Source organism: Benincasa hispida, chromosome 9 (genome assembly GCF_009727055.1).
Source record: "Benincasa hispida cultivar B227 chromosome 9, ASM972705v1, whole genome shotgun sequence".
NCBI classification, from domain to species: Eukaryota; Viridiplantae; Streptophyta; class Magnoliopsida; order Cucurbitales; family Cucurbitaceae; genus Benincasa; species Benincasa hispida.
The window spans coordinates 64,519,690-64,539,922 of record NC_052357.1 but is presented as its reverse complement, the minus strand read 5'-3'; the positions used below and the strand labels follow the sequence as shown (position 1 = coordinate 64,539,922).

Here is a 20,233-nt window from a genome sequence, read left to right as displayed (position 1 = left end):
GAACGATCATCATGAAAATCATAATTATTTCTTACTCTACGACGGTCATAACCTCGATCACAATTATTAACATTCACAACATTCAATTCAAGGAATGATGTTATTCCAGTTGGTCGAGATTCGTGGTTCTTCATCAATAACTCATTATTTTGTTCAGCCATGAGAAGACATGTTAATTAGTTTAGAATATTGGTTAAAATATTTCTCTCAATATTGCTGCTACAGAAGCATATTCGAGACATGAAATGTAGAAAATGTATTATCTAACATAACAACATCAGTAATTTTTTCTCTGCATAACAACAAATTTGAATTGATTTTAAATAATACAAAATTGTAATCACTTACTGATTTAAAATCTTATAGCCTCAAATGCATCCACTCATAACGAGATTTAGGGAGAATAACTGTCTTTTGATGACCATACCTTTCTTTCAAATTTGTTCACAAGATACGAGTTCTTTTATGGTAAGATATTCAATTTTTAATCTCTTGTGAAGATGATGACGAAAGAAAATCATAGCTTTTGCTTTGTCTGATTGGATGTCGTATTTATTTCTTTAATTGTTTCTCCCAAGTTCATAGCATCTAGGTGAATTTTGGTATCGAACACCCATGCCAAATAATTATTATCATTAATGTCAAGGGCCGTGAATTCTAATTTTGTAAGATTTGTCATGATATCACTATCACAAAATATTGCATTTATATTAGAAATTTAATATGTACTAAATATGCAAAATAACATTTAATTTGTTAATTATAATAAAGAAAAAAAATCGACAGATCTTTAGGACATAGGTTCAGAGATGGAAACAACAGGAACTCGTGATGATAACGTGTTGTGAAATTGAGGAGCACGACGAGAACACGTATATAAAGAAAATATAATATAATGATATATTTATATAATAATAATAATAATAAATATAATATAAAATAAAATAACTAAAATTATAAAATTGGATATGAAAATTAATGTAATTTTGAAGTGGATTTCTAAATCTACTTCACTGTTTATATAAAGTGACAAATAAGATGTAGAATGACTTCTAAGGCACTAAACATCAGACACCTTTTATTATGATATTTATAATAGCATCAGCATCTTCACAAATAAAGAAAAATAAGGTATTTCAGTATAAAAATATATATAAAATTAAAACGATTCTCTTCTTCAAGTTCTCAAAATTGTGGGCGACGCAGAGCCCTTATACCAAATCGGAAGACTTCCTTTACTCATCGAATAGCTCGAAGTTGAGCCAGAGCTCATTTGCTCGGAATCCATGGCGACGGTGACGGCGCTGGTATCCGTAGAAATCGGAAACATATACTGAAACGGCTTCGGCGGCGGCATTATCTCAACGCTTCCTTCCAGCATCTTCTGCACCGCACTCATCGGCGGCCGATCCTCCGGCAAATCCTGCACGCACCAAAGAGCTACCACACACATCCTCTCAATCGCCGTTTTCCTCTCTCCATCTTCTTCTTCAACATCACAGTCGCCGCTTATATTCACTAATTCCCCTTTCTCAAACCCCTCCCATACCTGAATCGGAAACCAATCGATGGTCCCCGACGGACCGACGGCAGCGTTCTTCCTCCTTCCCACCATCTCAAACAGCACCATTCCAAAACTGTACACATCGCACTTGTTAGTCACCGGAAAATTGAACCTCAAGAGCTCCGGTGCCGAATATCCCGGAGTTCCTCGATACTCTGTGAGAGATACATGCGTGTTGTCTTTGTTGCAGAGATTCGCAAGTCCGAAATCGCCGATTTTCGGTGAGAAATTTTCATCTAATAGAATGTTCGCAGGTTTGATATCGTAATGAATGATTTTCCTCTGACATTCTTCGTGCATATAGGCTATTCCTCTAGCGGTTCCAATCGCAATTTCCTGCAATTTCTCCCAATCGAGTTCGTTCTTGATTTTTCCGTACAAGAATCTGTCGAGCGATCCGTTCTCCATGTAATCCAAAACCAGCGCGCTCATGAATTCGTCATAACAGAATCCGTACAACCTAAGAAGATTTCGATGGCGAGTTCTTCCGATTGTTTCGATTTCCGCCATGAATTGATTTTCAGCTTTTTTGTTGGAGTTTCTCTTGAGAATCTTCACTGCGATCTTCAATCCGTTTGGGAACTGGCCTTTGTAAACATCGCCGAAACCGCCAGAACCTAGCCGCGTTGAGTAGTTGCTAGTGAAGGCGTTGAGTTGCTGAGCAGTGAATCTGATCGGACTTTCATCAGCGATTTCTCGGAGGAATTTCTCTATTTCCGGTGTATCTTCTCCCCAAATCTCTGCCGGTGCCGGAGTAGATGTGTTTCTCCATTCTTTTACGACATCCGGTACAACATTCTTGGCAAATTTGTAAGAGAATATAGCAATCGCCATAAGAATGAGGAATCCAACCACAGAACCAACCACGGCTACAGGCCAAATAGTTAAAATTAGGCTTAGATTAGATTTAATAGCTTCTAATCTCAGGATTAAATTAGAGATAAGTACTTACAGAAAACGATTAAGATGGAGGTTGGATTTCCGCCGCCGCCCTGCGCCGATGAAGTGGAGACTCTGAGAGAAATTAAACAAATCAATGATCATCTAAAACGATTAATCGGCAAAAACATTAATTGATTAGGCTTTTGAATAAGATGATAAACTTGAAGTGAAAAAGATGAAGAGATTATGATAGAGTAGTTACAGGGAGAGTAGGATTAGTACTCCGATCATCGACGCGGCCCTTGAAGCCTTCTCGAGAGAAAGTTTGGAAGATGGTAGAATTTAATTGAAGAAGGAAGAAGTAATTGGAAAGGCGTTCGAGTAATTGGATTTCCATGGAAGACCGTTGTTTGGAATTTGAAGTCATGAGAATTGATGGAACAGATGAAAGAATTTGGAAGGTGTGCGTAGTAGAATATTACTCAAAGGATGATTTTTCTACCGCCTACCAAGGAGGATTTTTTTTTTTTTTTAAAATAACGTTATTCTAATAATTATTGACAAAAATAGGATTAAGCAGAAAGTATTGACGAAAATGAGGTAGTTAATCATGGACCCGCTACAAGATTACCCTAAATCATGGATGGAGTCCACAACTTCCTTCTCATCATGTGAATTTGGTACACCTAACAGTGACCTGACACACAGACGGTATCACACTCCCTCTTGAGCTCATTAAACTTTAAGGCAAGGAAATAAGCAACAACTAGTTGGCTAAACTTATTTTATTACAAAAAGTATAACGCTTATACAACTTCCAGACTTAACTATAAATATTTATAACAAGAAGTTAAAATCAAAAGTAGGCTATGGCGTGACAGACCTTGACCTAACAGCACCATGGAACTCCTCATCTTTCGCCACTTGGGAAGAAGACATGAAAGAAAAGAATGAGTTTCAAGAAGCCTAGTAAGTGGTAAACAACTTATAGAGTCTCTTTCAACTCATAACAATACAAGCATATCACAATACGAGGGTAGTGCTGAAACCTCAACCTTGAATGAGTCCGATCTCTTCTCAACCTATACGCACGGTAGATAGTTAAAGCTAAAACTCAACATATCTGCTTTATCTCCTATGTGCACATAGTTTCTCCTCTTATGGGCTCAAAATCTAGGCCCTTCGGCTCTCTGACCATCCCATATAAGGTTCCTCCCACAGGCTCAGGAACTGGGTCTCATGGCCCCCTGACCATCATGTGAGATTCTACTTCGGGCTCAGGAACTAGGTCTGCTGACCCCCTGACCATTATGGCCCGCATATTCTCATGCTCGTTTTGGCTACTCATTCACAATATAAACATATAATCTAAAATATATGCTTGAGACCTTAAAAAAGTACCACTCACAGTTTATTCGCAGGAATCCTTCTTTCCTTGTAAGTTCATTGGTTTCTTCTGGCTCCTCCTCCGAGCCCTAGTTTCCAGTTTCATTTTGAAGCTCAGACTACTCATCATTACATACCTTATTTTGAGACACTTTCTTCTACAAACCTGTTTAGAAATGTCTCTAACCTTAAAATTTGAGCTTCAAATTCCAACTAAGGAGCTCAGAAGCTCAAGATTACTCCACCTTGCTTGACTATTCCTGATTCTTTGAACACCCCTCGATTTCCTTTGATTTTGACAGCCATTCTTTTAGATTTTCTTTGCGTCAGCCCTCACATAAAAACTAAACTCAATTTCTGAGATTTTGGCTAAAAAATCACCTGATTTTCACGAGTAGTTTGGGAGAACTCCTCGTTTAAACTTGGTGTTACAGCAAGACTTTATGCTGTGAGAACTTTCCCCAACGCCTGGGTTGATCTCGACGCCCAGAACAACACTTTGCATGCCTGGACACCTTCATGGACGGATGGTTGGTCCATTCCAATGCATACCATACCCCCGGAACCCTAATCCTCTCCAACACTTCCCATTTTGAGTCCTCTTTAGGAGATTTTGAGTTGGGATAGGAAATGAGGCTCCCTTGGGGTATTTATAGGCCTTTAGAAAACTATCCTCATCATCACCTCAAGCTCCCAACGCATGACACCACCTAGTTCAAGAAAATTCAAGTGTCTGATGGAACACGAGACATACACAATAGAATTAGGATTTAATTACACTCTAATTGCTTTTAATTAAAAGGAAACTAGTATGCAAATCAAGGAAAAAAATAGTAAATTAATAGGATAGGATACAACCTTTGTAGCTCCCGAAAATCGCTTTTCCTTGCTGAATCTTGACCCAAACTCTTCCGGACCACCACTAGAGTTGACCTACTATCCTCTGGACTCAAAACCGGATTGTGGGACCCAGTGGATGAAGAAAATGAGAGAGAGAAAGAGATGGAAAAAGAAATGGATTTTCCTTTTTGGTTTTTGGGTTTTCCTTTTTTCAGTCCAAATTGTAGAAAACAATTTTGCAAAATGTCAAAAGTTTTTTCATTCAAAATGAAAGCCCAATTTATAGAAAAGGGTCATGCAACAATTACATGAAATCAATTCATCAAAACCCAACATCTAGAATCCACTATCTAAGTGAGCTTAATGTCTCCACTATAAGCCAACACCTAGCCCACTATTTTGTTAGTAGAATTATCCAACAAAAGTTTGGATTTTCTCACTAACTTTAGTCAAAAGCAAAATAGTCATTTTGTCGAAGTCAAACTTTGACAAAAAAGTCAACACTTTGACTTTTTTATGATTTTTTCCGTGTTGACTAATTTTGACCTCCCGAGCATGAATCCGCATTCATTTTCTCAAAATTCAAATCATATTTGAATTTAAGGTCGGTCAAAGTTTGACTTTTCAAAGTAAAAAGTCAACTCTTTGACTTTTACATCTTTGACCATTTCCATTATTTCCGAGCTTTCGAATATGAACGTATTCATATTCTTGATTTTAAATCACATTTAAATATTAAAGTTGTATCTCTAAACTGAAAACCGACTACTATATCACATATACTTGTCGGTTTCTCTCTCTTCACCTAATTCGAACAATTCAAATCATTCTATCATACTGTTCTAAGTTTATTCCATATGAGCTAGTAGGGGAACCTAATGGACCTATAGATCATGGGCTCCAACGATCCAAAATTAGCTGGCTGAATTCTTTAGATGGAGTTAATCAACAATCGTTAACTAATAGGTCATTCTACTATAGTCCCGTAGTTGCACTCCCCTCACTATAGATATATTTGTGTCCATTTAATATAACCATGATTAGTAAGCTAATTCTTCACAGGTTGTTCGTAATCTCGGCTGGGTCATAAAAACCATTTTATCCTCAAGACTACATCTTGTTCCTTAAGTTCCACTGATCCTCTAATGAACAATTGGTTTAAGGTCCAACCTATAAACCGAACCCCTCTTGGGCCAAGGAGAGGGTAGGGCCCCTTGTTTAAGACCTGGATTCAGTACTAAAGGGAATAACCTATCTACTATTCCTATAACGGGTAGGAGTGAATTCCATCTTGCACCCTATGTTCCCAATTATCCATCTGATCTTATCCCTGAAATGGGAGGCTTATTAGGCGAACAATGATGAGCTGCCCACACCTATGCAGATCTAAGGATAATTTCGAGTGAATAGGAGTTCATAGTTAGCTCAGGATTAAGATTAAGTTACCTAGGTCATCAATTAACGAAATAGTCAGTTTTATACATAGAACGACATTTAGAATGTAAAAAGTGACTATTTAATGGTTCAATCTTATGAAAACTCATTGCATAGGATGCCTCCACTCACATATCTCTATATGAACGATTCAGGATCACATCATTTGTACTAACTACAAAGTGGGCTGCATCCATAGTGTCCCCAGAATAAGGCGCCCAACCTCATTCATATACTATAGACCATTTTGGTTATATATTTGAACTTGATCCATATTTATGTCACTACATAAAGTTCAAACTACATTAAATAGCCTCAGGATCTTAGTTTATTGGATTCAAGATTACAATTTCAATAACAACTTTATTGAAAAACAAAGCAGAATATGTTTATTAATTTACAAACTACGAGTTTTAGGACATAAAATCCAACAGTGTCTTCCTCATGCAAGATCCAACATTAAGCCTTTTACACCTCTTACTTGCATGAAAAGCTTAGATGTCTCCTCCTACCTCCAGCCAATGCATGATTCCCTTTTGAAGTGTCATTCCTACACTTTGCATGCTTCATACCTTGGGAGTCCACCTCATGCTTTGACACTTAGTCAAAATCACATCATGTTGCCACTTAACTTCTTAAGGTGTCCACCTCCGAGTTAGCTTCCTCGTCCTTAGATTTTTGGCTCAACTAGTGCAAGTATATCCCAATTCCTCTTCCAACACACGTTCAATTGTGCCCCCTTCTTAAAACATGCATCCAAATACTCCTTTTCCACACCCTATGCGTCCAACATGCCCCTATTTGGGTGTGTATCTAACGAGTTGTCCAACCTTAGTCAAATTCTCACCCATGAATGTCCCATGCGTTCACCTTTTCTTTCCCAACTTTTGCACGCCTAACGAGTCTTATTTCCTCTCAACCTACACACACGATAGATAGTTAAAACTAAAACTCAACATATCCGCTCTATCTCCTTTGTGCACATAGTTTCTCCTCTTATTGGCTCAAAATCTAGGCTCGTCGACCTTCTGACCATCTCATATGAGGTTCCTCCCATAGGCTTAGGAACTAGACCTCATGGCCCCCTGACCATTCCATGAGATTTTGCTTCGGGCTCAGGAACTAGGTCTGCTGATGCCCTGACCATCCCGACCCATATATTCTCATGCTTGTTCTAACTACTCATTCACAATATAAACATATAATCTTAAATATATGTTTGAGACCTTAAAAGAATACTGCCCACAGTTTATTTGTAGGAATCCTTCTTTCCTCGCAAGTTCCTAGGTTTCTCTTAGCTTCTTCTTCGAACCCTAGTTTCCATTTTCATTTAAAGCTCAGATTACTCATTAATCTAGACCTTATTTTCAGACACCTTCTTCTACAAATTTGTTTAGAAATGCCTTAACTTACTAAAGTTAAAATTTGAGCTTCAAATTCCAAAACAATAGCTTAAGATTACCCTACCTTGCTCAGTTGTCCCCGATTCTGCAAACACATCTCGGTTTCCTTTGATTTTGATAGCCCTTCTCTTAGATTTTCTTTCCACCCCATACAGAAACTACACTCAATTTCGGAGATTTTGGCTCAAGAATCACCAGATTTTCACGAGTAGTTTGGGAGAATTCCTCGTTTGAACTGTAGGATAAATGAGCATGCAGTGGAAGTTGATTTGATCAATTTTCACACTAAGATGCTCAATTTAGAGGATTAAACATGCAATTAAAAAAGGAAAAACAAAGTTTCAAGAACACTTACCCTTGAAGCTCCAAATTCTCTTTCAATTCTTGATGAATTTCAGCATCACTTGGTTATAGACCACCACAAGAGTCTTCTCTACTATTCTCTAGGTTTAGATTGGATGGTGGGATCCAAATTTGTGGTGAATTTGATAATGAATGAAGGTTGGGAAGAAGATGAACAATGGATTGAATTTTTCAAAATTAACCTTTTATTTCACAAAATTCTTAACCATTTTTATGCCAAAATCATCTTTATTTATTAAAGAATAACATGCAATCCAATTGCATCAAAATTTGACAACACAAAATGGTTAATTTGTTGGTTAATTGTGAAGAAGACAACCAAGCTTCTAGCTTAGTTAGTGCGAAAATCCAATCTTCAAAAATTAATTTTAAAATCAAATTTTCAATGCATTTCCAAAAATTGAATTAAAATTGATTTTTAATTTTTTTAAAAAATAATTAATTAAATAATTAAATAAATACAAATAATTTAATATTTAATTCAATTTATTAAATATAATATTATTTTAATATAAAATAATATTATTTTTTCCCACTTGTCCTAATTTTTCTAAAAAAAAGATATGAATCCCTATTCAATATGAGAGGTAATATTTAAATATTATAATTAACTCTATTTGTCCGTTAAATTCGTAATTAAACGTCGATATATAGTATATATCTTACTTTCATTCCTTAAGCCAAGATTTGAACGGTTCAAACTCATTCACCACACTATCAAGATTTAGTCCATTTAATGAGCTAGTAGAGGGACCTAATGGACCTACAGATCATAAGCTCCAACGATCCGAGATTACTGGCCAAACTCTTTAACCTAGTTAACCAACATTCGTTAACTAACGGGACACTCCACTAAAGCCCGTAGCTACATTCTCCTCACTAGATATATTTGTGTCCATTTGAATATAACCGTCATCGATAAGTCAATCCTTCATAGGTCGTTCATAACTTCAGCTAAGCCAATTACCGATTTACCTCTGAGTTACGTCTTTTCTCCTTAAGTACCACTGTCCACTTAATGAATAATTGATTTAGGATCTAATCACTAAATTCATTCCCTCTCGGGCCAGTGAGAGGATGGGGCCCTTGTTCAAGACCGCGGGAATAGCACTTAAGAGAACGACCTTTCTACTATCCCTAAGTTGGGTAGGGGTGAATTCCGTCTTGCAAATTCTATGTCTCCAGTTATTTACCCCTAAAATGGGAGGAATATTAAGCAGTGCTATTGAGCTTACTCTCACCTATGCAGATCAAGGATAATTCTGAATAAACAGGAGTTCATAGATAGCTCAAGATTCAGATCAAGTTATCTAAAGTCATCGTTAAGTGAAATTAATCAGTGTTAATCGTAAACGTGTTAATACATAAAAAGTGATTATTTCAGGGTCAGTCTTACACAATCTTATTATGTCGAATACCCCCGGTCACATGTCTCTCATGAACAAATCAGGATCACTTCATTTATGATACCTTACAACATTTGTAACAATCATGAAGCGGGCCGTATTCAATAGTGTCTCCAGGAAGAGGTACCTAACTTGATCCATGTACTATAGACTATTTAGGCTACTTACTCGAATTTGATCCTATTTATGTCTCCACATAAAGTCCAAGTACTCATAATAATAGCCAAGGGTTCGTAGTTTAATTGGATTTAGAATAAACAATTAATTCACTTGAATAACTTCATATGTACTAAAATTCACTTATTTACAAAAACTACGAGTTTTAGGACATATAACCCAACAAACTCTCACTTGGACTAAAACTCCTAGTGGGTTACAACAAAGTTGAGTACAGGAAGAAATACAATAAACTAGGGCATCCCATACCCACAATTTTAATTTCTCCCACTTGTCCTATTTATTCTACTCGTAGTCCTAAACTTTTCAGGTGGCCCTAAAAAATAGTAGCCAGGAGGGCCTTTGTAAATGGATCAGCAATATTGTGCTCAGATGCTATCTGTCTCACAATAACGTCTCCTCTTTGCACAATTTCTCTAATGAGATGGTATTTGCGCTCAATATGCTTTCCGCGCTTATGGCTTTTTGGTTCTTTGGTTCGCTACTACCCCACTGTTATCACAATGTAAAGTGATTGGCAGATGCATGTCTGGAACAACTTCCAGATCATTTAGGAACTTTCTAAGCCACACTGCTTCTTTGGCTGCCTCGCATGCAACAATATATTCTGCTTCCATTGTGGAGTCGGCAATGCAGCTCTGCTTAATACTTCTCCATACTACTGCTCTTCCTTTAAGAGTGAATACCGATCCCGAAGTAGACCTCCTTGAGTCTATATCGGTTTGAAAATCGAAATCAGTGTATCTAGCAAGGATCAGATCCTTATTTCCATACACAAGCACGTAGTTCCTTGTTCTCCTTGATACTTGAGGATATTCTTAATGGAAGTCCAATGTGCAAACTTGGGATTGGACTGATACCTACTGACAATTCCTACTGCAAAACAAATGTCTGGTCGTGTACATAGCATTACATACATCAGACTCCCGACAGCTGATGCGTAGGGAACTCGTCTCATATCCTCAACCTCTTGAGGTGTCTTAGGACATTGTTCCTTTGACAAATGTATTCCATACCTGAAAGGTAGAAGACCTCTCTTGGAATCATGCATCTTAAACCTAGACAACACTTTGTCTATATATGATGCTTGAGACATAGCTAGCTTTCTGTTCTTACGGTTCCGAACTATTTGGATCCCAAGAATATATTGAGCTTCTCCCATATCTTTCATTTGAAATTGAGTTGCTAGCCAATTCTTAATGTCAATAAGGTATCCTACATTATTTCCAATAAGTAAGATATCTTCTACATATAGAACAAGAAATGCTACAGTGGAGTTGATGATCCTTTTGTATACACAAGGTTCATCAATGTTTTGTTCAAAGCCATAAGATTTGACTGCAGCATCAAATCTCATATTCCAGGATCTAGATGCCTGTTTTAATCCATAAATCGATCTATTCAGCTTGCAAACCTTTTGCTCCTGACCCTGGTCTATGAACCCTTCTGGTTGGACCATGTGGATATTCTCTTCAAGATTGTCATTTAGGAAGGCAGTCTTGACATCCATTTGCCAAATTTCATAATTATAAAAAGTGGCAATGGATAAAAGTACCTTATTGATTTTATCATAGCAACAGGTGAGAAGGTTTCTTCATAGTCTACCCTCTCTACTTGGGTATAACCCTTTGCTACTAATCAGGCTTTATAGGTCTGTACCTTCCCCATATGGTCTCGTTTACGTTTGTAAATCCATTTACAATCGATAGGTCTTACCTCATCAGGTTGATCTACTAGTTCCTAGACTGAATTGAAGTATATAGACTCCATTTCGAGGTCCATGACTTTAACCCACTGATCTCGATCAACATCATTCATTGCTTGTTTATAGGTCAATAGATCCTCTAAGCCATCATCAGGTATGGTGACTTCGGTTTCAGCTAAACCTATATAGCGGTCAGGCTTTCTAACAACCCTCCCACTATGTCGAGGCTCTCTCAACTTTTGAGATTGACGTGACGGAGTAGATGTGCTTGGTCTATCAACGACTCTTGTTGATTGGCCAGTTTGCTCAGCAACTCTTGTTGATCTATCTGTAGCATTTTTTGAAATCTCTTCTAATACTAGTTTACTGCGTGGTTTATGATCACGTATGTAGTCTTCCTCTAGGAATTTGGCATTTATTGATACAATTACCTTTTCATCTTGAGGATCATAAAATAGCCCACCTCTCGTTTCTTTAAGGTATCCTATAAATAGGCATAATTTTGAACGACGTTCCAATTTTTTAGGATTTTGCACCAATACATGTGCTGGGCAACCCCAGATCCGGAAGTGACGTAAACTAGCTTTATGCCCTGTCCATAACTCATAGGGTGTTTCTGAAACACTCTTAGAGGGAACGTTATTCAGAATATAAACCACGGTCTCCATTGCGAATCCCCAAAAGGAGTTAGGCAACGATGCGTAACTCATCATCGAATGAACCATATCTAACAAGGTTTTTTTTTCTCCTTTCAGATACACCATTCTGCTGTGGCGTACTAGGTGTAGAGAGTTGAGACTTAATTCCATGTTCTATCATATAGTCCTGGAATTTTATGTCCATATACTCCCCACCTCGATCAGATCGAAGTGTTTTAATAGTTTTACCTAATTGGTTCTCAACCTCGATCTTAAATTCCTTGAACTTTTCAAGGGTTTCAGATTTATGATTCATTAGGTAAATATAACCGTACCTTAAATAATCATCAATAAAGCTGATGAAATATTCATACCCTCATCGAGCCTTTACATTCATTGGTCCACAAATGTCTGAATGCACGAGTTCTATGGGTTCTTTGGCTCGAAGACCTTTTCCAATAAAAGATCTCTTTGTCATTTTTCCCTTGAGACAAGACTCACATGGTAGTAGAGAGTTATCTTCTAACTTGTTTAGAAGTCCATTCTTGACCAATCTCTCAATCCTATTGAGATTAATGTGACCAAGTCTTAAGTGCCAAAGATAAGTACTTTAAGAAACGCGTCGCCGTTGTTTTTGAGTTTCGGCCGTTTTAAATATTTCAGTATTGTAAATAGCCTTAACTCTGGTTGGTTTTAACTTATATAAGTTATTATTTAAGTTTGCAGAACAAATTTGTACACCTCTTTTAGTAATGAATGCTTCATTAATTTTAAAAGAAACTCTGTACATATGTTCAATCAAATAAGAAATAGATATTAAATTCCTCTTGCAAGAGGGTACATACAGAAAATTTTCTAAGTATATATATCTATTTCCAAAAAATAACTTTACATCTCCCACTGCCAAAGCTGAGATACGCTCCCCTGATCCAACCTGAAGAGTTATTTCACCACGTTCTAGTTGTTTCCAGGAACTAGTTTCCTGAAAAGAAGAACAAACATGATTAGTGGTTCCTAAATCCAGTATCCAAGTAGAATTATTATTCTCAACTATGCATGTTTCTAGAACCAGTAAATCGTATTTACCTTGGTTCTCTTTTCCAACCTTCTTATCGGCAAGGTACTTTGGGCAGTTCTTTTCCAGTGCCCATCACCGTTGCAGTAGAAATATTTTCCTTTCTCTGCAACGGGCTTTTTTTTTCTCTTGCAGTAGTAGTAGGAGGTGTTTTCCCTTTCCCTTTTCCTTTCTTCTTCTGAATACCTTTATTCTTTGGGACAAATTTATTTCCAGAGGTAGATCCCTTTTGGAATCTCCNGATCCTCTAAGCCATCATCAGGTATGGTGACTTCGGTTTCAGCTAAACCTATATAGCGGTCAGGCTTTCTAACAACCCTCCCACTATGTCGAGGCTCTCTCAACTTTTGAGATTGACGTGACGGAGTAGATGTGCTTGGTCTATCAACGACTCTTGTTGATTGGCCAGTTTGCTCAGCAACTCTTGTTGATCTATCTGTAGCATTTTTTGAAATCTCTTCTAATACTAGTTTACTGCGTGGTTTATGATCACGTATGTAGTCTTCCTCTAGGAATTTGGCATTTATTGATACAATTACCTTTTCATCTTGAGGATCATAAAATAGCCCACCTCTCGTTTCTTTAAGGTATCCTATAAATAGGCATAATTTTGAACGACGTTCCAATTTTTTAGGATTTTGCACCAATACATGTGCTGGGCAACCCCAGATCCGGAAGTGACGTAAACTAGCTTTATGCCCTGTCCATAACTCATAGGGTGTTTCTGAAACACTCTTAGAGGGAACGTTATTCAGAATATAAACCACGGTCTCCATTGCGAATCCCCAAAAGGAGTTAGGCAACGATGCGTAACTCATCATCGAATGAACCATATCTAACAAGGTTTTTTTTTCTCCTTTCAGATACACCATTCTGCTGTGGCGTACTAGGTGTAGAGAGTTGAGACTTAATTCCATGTTCTATCATATAGTCCTGGAATTTTATGTCCATATACTCCCCACCTCGATCAGATCGAAGTGTTTTAATAGTTTTACCTAATTGGTTCTCAACCTCGATCTTAAATTCCTTGAACTTTTCAAGGGTTTCAGATTTATGATTCATTAGGTAAATATAACCGTACCTTAAATAATCATCAATAAAGCTGATGAAATATTCATACCCTCATCGAGCCTTTACATTCATTGGTCCACAAATGTCTGAATGCACGAGTTCTATGGGTTCTTTGGCTCGAAGACCTTTTCCAATAAAAGATCTCTTTGTCATTTTTCCCTTGAGACAAGACTCACATGGTAGTAGAGAGTTATCTTCTAACTTGTTTAGAAGTCCATTCTTGACCAATCTCTCAATCCTATTGAGATTAATGTGACCAAGTCTTAAGTGCCAAAGATAAGTACTTTAAGAAACGCGTCGCCGTTGTTTTTGAGTTTCGGCCGTTTTAAATATTTCAGTATTGTAAATAGCCTTAACTCTGGTTGGTTTTAACTTATATAAGTTATTATTTAAGTTTGCAGAACAAATTTGTACACCTCTTTTAGTAATGAATGCTTCATTAATTTTAAAAGAAACTCTGTACATATGTTCAATCAAATAAGAAATAGATATTAAATTCCTCTTGCAAGAGGGTACATACAGAAAATTTTCTAAGTATATATATCTATTTCCAAAAAATAACTTTACATCTCCCACTGCCAAAGCTGAGATACGCTCCCCTGATCCAACCTGAAGAGTTATTTCACCACGTTCTAGTTGTTTCCAGGAACTAGTTTCCTGAAAAGAAGAACAAACATGATTAGTGGTTCCTAAATCCAGTATCCAAGTAGAATTATTATTCTCAACTATGCATGTTTCTAGAACCAGTAAATCGTATTTACCTTGGTTCTCTTTTCCAACCTTCTTATCGGCAAGGTACTTTGGGCAGTTCTTTTCCAGTGCCCATCACCGTTGCAGTAGAAATATTTTCCTTTCTCTGCAACGGGCTTTTTTTTTCTCTTGCAGTAGTAGTAGGAGGTGTTTTCCCTTTCCCTTTTCCTTTCTTCTTCTGAATACCTTTATTCTTTGGGACAAATTTATTTCCAGAGGTAGATCCCTTTTGGAATCTCCTCTTTGAGGTAGTAGCAACATTTGCCTCTGCCTCAGAACCTTTATTTTTCAATAAGGACTGGTAAATCTGTAACTCATTGAGAAGAGGGGTAAGATTATAATCTATTTTGTTCATCATGGTGTTAGTTCTGAACTGGAAAAAGCTCTTCGGAAGAGACTCCATGATGAACCCTACTTGGCTCTTCTTGTTCATGACAGCCCCGTTTACTTCCGCGATGTTGAAGTGGACCATCATGTCCAGAACATGTTCCCTAACATTCATTCCTTCTTTCATCCGGCAATTGTAAACATATTTGATAGCATCATGCATAGCCGAGGAGGATGGTTGTCCAAATAGGGCTTGCAGTGAGTCCATGATCTCCTTAGCGGTGACCATTTTTTCATGCTTTTTGGATAGTATATCTGATATACTTGCCAAAATATAGACTTTGGCTTTTTCATTAGCCTTAGTCCATTTTTCATGAGCATCCCGAACAGTTCGGTTTGCATTCTGAGCAGAAACTAGAGGACATTCCTCCATTAAAACAAACCTCAGATCGTCAATAACTAGTATAGTGTTTAAATTAGATTTCCATGTTCCATAGTTATCACCGTTAAGTTTCTCAGAAGTTAATAGTTGAACTATAGATGTACTCATTGCTGAAAGAAATGAACAAGTTTAATTAGTGAATTTACTCTAAATTTTAATCCAATTGATTTAGCAAGTAATAATGTACCCATATTTCATAATCTATTTTGCAACGATACTTCAGTGAGTCAGAATGGCCTCTACCGAAGGGCAGTCGACCACTCCTTCACTGAATCAAGAAACTATTGACTAAATACTAATACCAAATTAACTCTTATTCTTATAGTATTTAGTTACCGTTTCTTTGGTCAAGAACTTTAATAACACTTAGTAAGTCTTGTAAGTGTATACCCTCCATTTTCGAATCACAAAGATCAGAATCAAAACAAGCCCTTGAAGGAGAAACAAAAATGGACCTAAGTAACTCTATCCATTTTTGGAGTTCACGGAGTTCCGAATCCTATGTTACAAACCCTCCGAAGGGATAGGCGCCTATAAACGCCAAGCAGGTGCAACATAGGAATCTCACGGTGTGACCTAATAGAAGAGACCGTAGGATGTGTTGACACACACCCTTCACCCACTTACTATGAAATACTTCCCCTATTCACCTTGTTATTGACCCATGAAAACACTTTTCGAAGGGAGGTTGCCCAAATAGCAACTCGAAGCCGAGCATGGGATTTCACGTTTGAACTCTTAGGGACGTGAGAGAAATGATAATGTATCATATACATTATTAATCTCCCACTGAAGTGTTGTAATTTAATTGGGTATTTACTTGGTTATATTCCGGCTAAATATATACAACCTAAGTCTATGTGAACAATCCAAGTATAACGTTTATACTGGTTTGTATTAACCTATGATGTTTAAGTGATTTAAATCATTTTAACTCACCTTACACCGCTCTCGCATGCTCATTTTAATCGGGTTAACTTAACTCAGACGTCAACTCTATCCCAGGTAGGAGGTGTTCCGTAAACCGTCAACTTAAATACCTCCAGCCTTAGACAGGATTTTGTTGGGTGAGTTTTGTAAACACAATTTTACAAGATATCGACCTAATTTTAACAATTTTGCAATTATCTTTGTTATAGATTTTAAAATTCTAATTTATTTTATAACAATTATAAAATAAATAATTCAAAAAACCATAACATATATATACATTTCATTAATTAATATAACTAATTATATTAACACTCATGAAATTAAAATAATCATGCATAAAATACATTATAACATTTATAACATACATAAAATGCATGAAACATGTTTATCCTATGGTGGGGATTTAAGTCTATATGGCATACTATATGCACAAATAAATTTAAATTACTTAAACATACATTCATAATGCATAAATAAATTTAAAACACGCTAAATTGGACCAGTTTTGGCATCTTTAGCAAGCAAAAACCTAAATTATTACAATAATAATTTTTAAAAAAAACTACTTGAACCAGCTTGAAACACCTCGAAAACGGGCTGAACCGGCTGAAATAGGGTTGAACCGATCCAAAAAAGGTTGAGCCGATCAAACTTTGACCTTTGACCGGTCAACTTCATCTTCTTCTTCCTCCAGTGAGTTCAACCAGAAGAAAAAGAAAAAAAAAATTCTGCTATGTTTTCCTTCTTCATGAGCACTTCTCGGTTCTCTTTGAAATTCAGCCAAATTACAACTCGATAAATCTTGAGAAAAATAAAGACTCTTCCCAACTCATTAACGAGCAAAACGCCTAGATTAATTACAACAATTGACCACAAATGCAGGGTAAAAAAAATGCCAAATCTAGAAAAACCAATTTAGCTCCTATAAACATTCATCTCATGAATTAAGCCCCACCAAAGAAAATTGAGTGAAATTAATTAGCTTTGATACCAATTGCAGGATAAATGAGCATGCAACAGAAGTTGATTTGATCAATTTTCACTCTAAGATGCTCAATTTAGAGGATTAAACATGCAATTAAAAAAGGAAAAACAAAGTTTCAAGAACACTTACACTTGAAGCTCCAAATTCTCCTTCAATTCTTGATGAATTTCAGCACCACTTGGTTGTAGACCACCACAAGAGTCTTCTCTACTATTGTCTAGGTTTAGATTGGATGGTGGGATCCAAATTTGTGGTGAATTTGAGAAGGAATGAAGGTTGGGAAGAAGATGAACAATGGATTGAATTTTACAAAATTAACCTTTTATTTCACAAAATTCTTAACCAGTTTTATGCCAAAATCATCTCTATTTATTAAAGAATAAAATGCAATCCAATTGCATCAAAATTTGACAACACAAAATGGTTAATTTGTTGGTTAATTGTGAAGAAGACAACCAAGCTTCTAGCTTAGTTAGTGGGAAAATTAGTGGGAAAATCCAATCTTCAAAAATCAATTTTAAAATCAATTTTTCAATGAATTTCCAAAAATTGAATTAAAATTGAATTTTAATTTTTTTTAAAAAATAATTAATTAAATATATAATAACAAATAATTTAATATTATATAAGTTTAATTAATTATATAATATTATTGTATATATTAAAATAATATTATTTTTTTCCACTTGTACCCGATTTTTCTAAAAAAAACGAGTATGAATCCCTTAGTTCATATAATTAAATATTTAAGTTATATTTACAATATTATAAATTTAACATCTATTTTTCGTTAACATTGCCTAACGTATATGATACTTACTTTCAATTCACTTACATTCAAGATTTGAACGGTTCAAACTCATTGCACAACACTATCTTAAGATTTTAGTCCGATTTGATGATCTAGTAGAGGGACCTAAAGTGGACCTACAGATCATGAGCTCCAAAACCGAGATTAACTGGTGCCAAACTCTTTAACCTAGTTTAACCACATATCAGTTAACTAACTGGGACACTCCCTAAGCCGTAGCTCATTTCCTCTACTAGAATAAATTTGTTACACATTTGATGATAACGGTCAATCGATAAGTCAATCTTCTAGGTCGTGTCATAACTTCAAGCTAAGCCAATTACGATTTACTGTGGTTAACGTCTTTTCTCCTTAAGTACCACTAACGCTACAGCTCATGAGCGAACTGAGTAAATTACCGACTGGCAATAGATTACAATGTTCTGTAATTTACCCGAATGTGCCACTTAATGATATTGATTTGGATTCTATACACTACAATCTTCCCTCTCGGGCCAGTGAGAGGATGGGCCCTTTTCAAGAACCCCGGGAATTAGCACTTAACGAGAAACGCTTTCTACTATCCTAAGTTGGAGTAGGGGTGAAATTCCGGTCTTGCAAAATTCCTATGCTCTCCCAGCTATTTACCCGTTCTTATCCTAAAATGGGAGGAATATTAAGCAGTGCTATTGAGCTTACTCTCACCTATGCAGATCAAGGGATAATTCTGAATAAACAGGAGTTCATAGATAGCTCAAGATTCAGATCAAGTTATCTAAGTCATCGTTAAGTGAAATTAATCAGTGTTAATCGTAAACGGTGTTAATACATAAAAGTGATTATTTCAGGGTCAGTCTTACACAATCTTATTATGTCGAATACCCCCGGTCACATGTCTCTACATGAACAAATCAGGATCACTTCATTTATGATACCTTACAACATTTGTAACAATCATGAAGCGGGCCGTATTCAATAGTGTCTCCAGGAAGAGGTACCTAACTTGATCCATGTACTATAGACTATTTAGGCTACTTACTCGAACTTTGATCCTGTTTATGTCTCCACATAAAGTCCAAGTACTCATAATAATAGCCAAGGGTTCGTAGTTTAATTGGATTTAGAATAAACAATTAATTCACTTGAATAACTTCATATGTACTAAAATTTACTTATTTACAAAAACTACGAGTTTTAGGTCATACAACCCAATTGAATTGTGTTTGGTAATACTTGATGAGACCAAGGCTGTGGAGCTTGCAAAATGGAAAATCCACATTGTGAATGGGCTAAGGAATGGCCAAATCCTATATGTTCATTGTAAATCCAAAGAAATGATTTAGGAGAACACAAACTAAATGTTGGGAGTGAATTCAATTGGAGATTTAGAGTAAACTTTTGGAATACGATGTTGTTCTGGTGTTACTTACAGAAGCCAAATGCACAACATTTATCATTTCAAGCCTTTTGGATTGAGAGCACATCAGTTTGGCTCTATAATATGTGCTACGATTCTAACTTCATTTGGATTGCTAAAGATGACAGAGTTTATTTAAAAGACAACACTAATCATAAATATGTTTTGATTCATAAGTGGGAATGACTATGCACCAAAAACACATTGCTCCATTATTATAAAGGGTTGGTTTGGATCAATATAAAGTTTTAACTACTGTGAAGTTTTTTTTTTCCTGGGTGTTTAAGTGGCCATATCAACGAAATTTGAGTAAATATAACTAAGAAGTAATTAACATGTAATTTCTTTTCTTGAAATTGGAAGTTTACATAATGTTCATACCTTTGTATGTTTATTGCAATGAATAAAAGGGAAAAAGAAAATGAAAATTAACATCTCTTTTATACTATCTTATTTCTCTTAATGGAATTTAGAGGTTTAGTATTTAGAAAAAAGAAAACTATTATTGTTGTACTATAAATCTTGTTCAACTTTACACGTCTCACAATTCTTTTCTTCTTTTCATTTCATTTTTCCATTATTTGTACATTGATTTGTCTTTCTAGTTCTTGGTTCTCATGGTATTAATCTAAGAGCAATATAAAT

General features: G+C 36.1%; 1 protein-coding gene across 1 annotated transcript; it reads right to left on the bottom strand.

The window, feature by feature from the left end:
- Nucleotides 1-1,061: 1,061 nt before the first annotated feature.
- LOC120086291 (PR5-like receptor kinase) lies at nucleotides 1,062-2,862 on the bottom strand. Its single transcript, XM_039042851.1, has 3 exons — nucleotides 2,709-2,862; nucleotides 2,517-2,578; nucleotides 1,062-2,433 (listed from the first exon to the last, which is right to left on the bottom strand). The coding sequence occupies exons 1-3, from the start codon at nucleotides 2,735-2,737 to the stop codon at nucleotides 1,178-1,180; spliced, it is 1,347 nt and encodes a 448-aa protein (XP_038898779.1). The 5' UTR covers nucleotides 2,738-2,862; the 3' UTR covers nucleotides 1,062-1,177.
- Between the last annotated feature and the right edge of the window lie 17,371 nt (nucleotides 2,863-20,233).

What these genes read in the sequence shown, in the direction of transcription:
- LOC120086291 (XM_039042851.1), bottom strand. Translation starts at nt 2,737, where the DNA reads ATGATCGGAGTACTAATCCTACTCTCCCT. An exon ending in GTACTAATCCTACTCTCCCT is followed by an intron (nt 2,579 to 2,708) that starts GTAACTACTCTA and finishes AATTTCTCTCAG; the next exon opens with AGTCTCCACTTCATCGGCGC. An exon ending in CTCCATCTTAATCGTTTTCT is followed by an intron (nt 2,434 to 2,516) that starts GTAAGTACTTAT and finishes TTTGGCCTGTAG; the next exon opens with CCGTGGTTGGTTCTGTGGTT.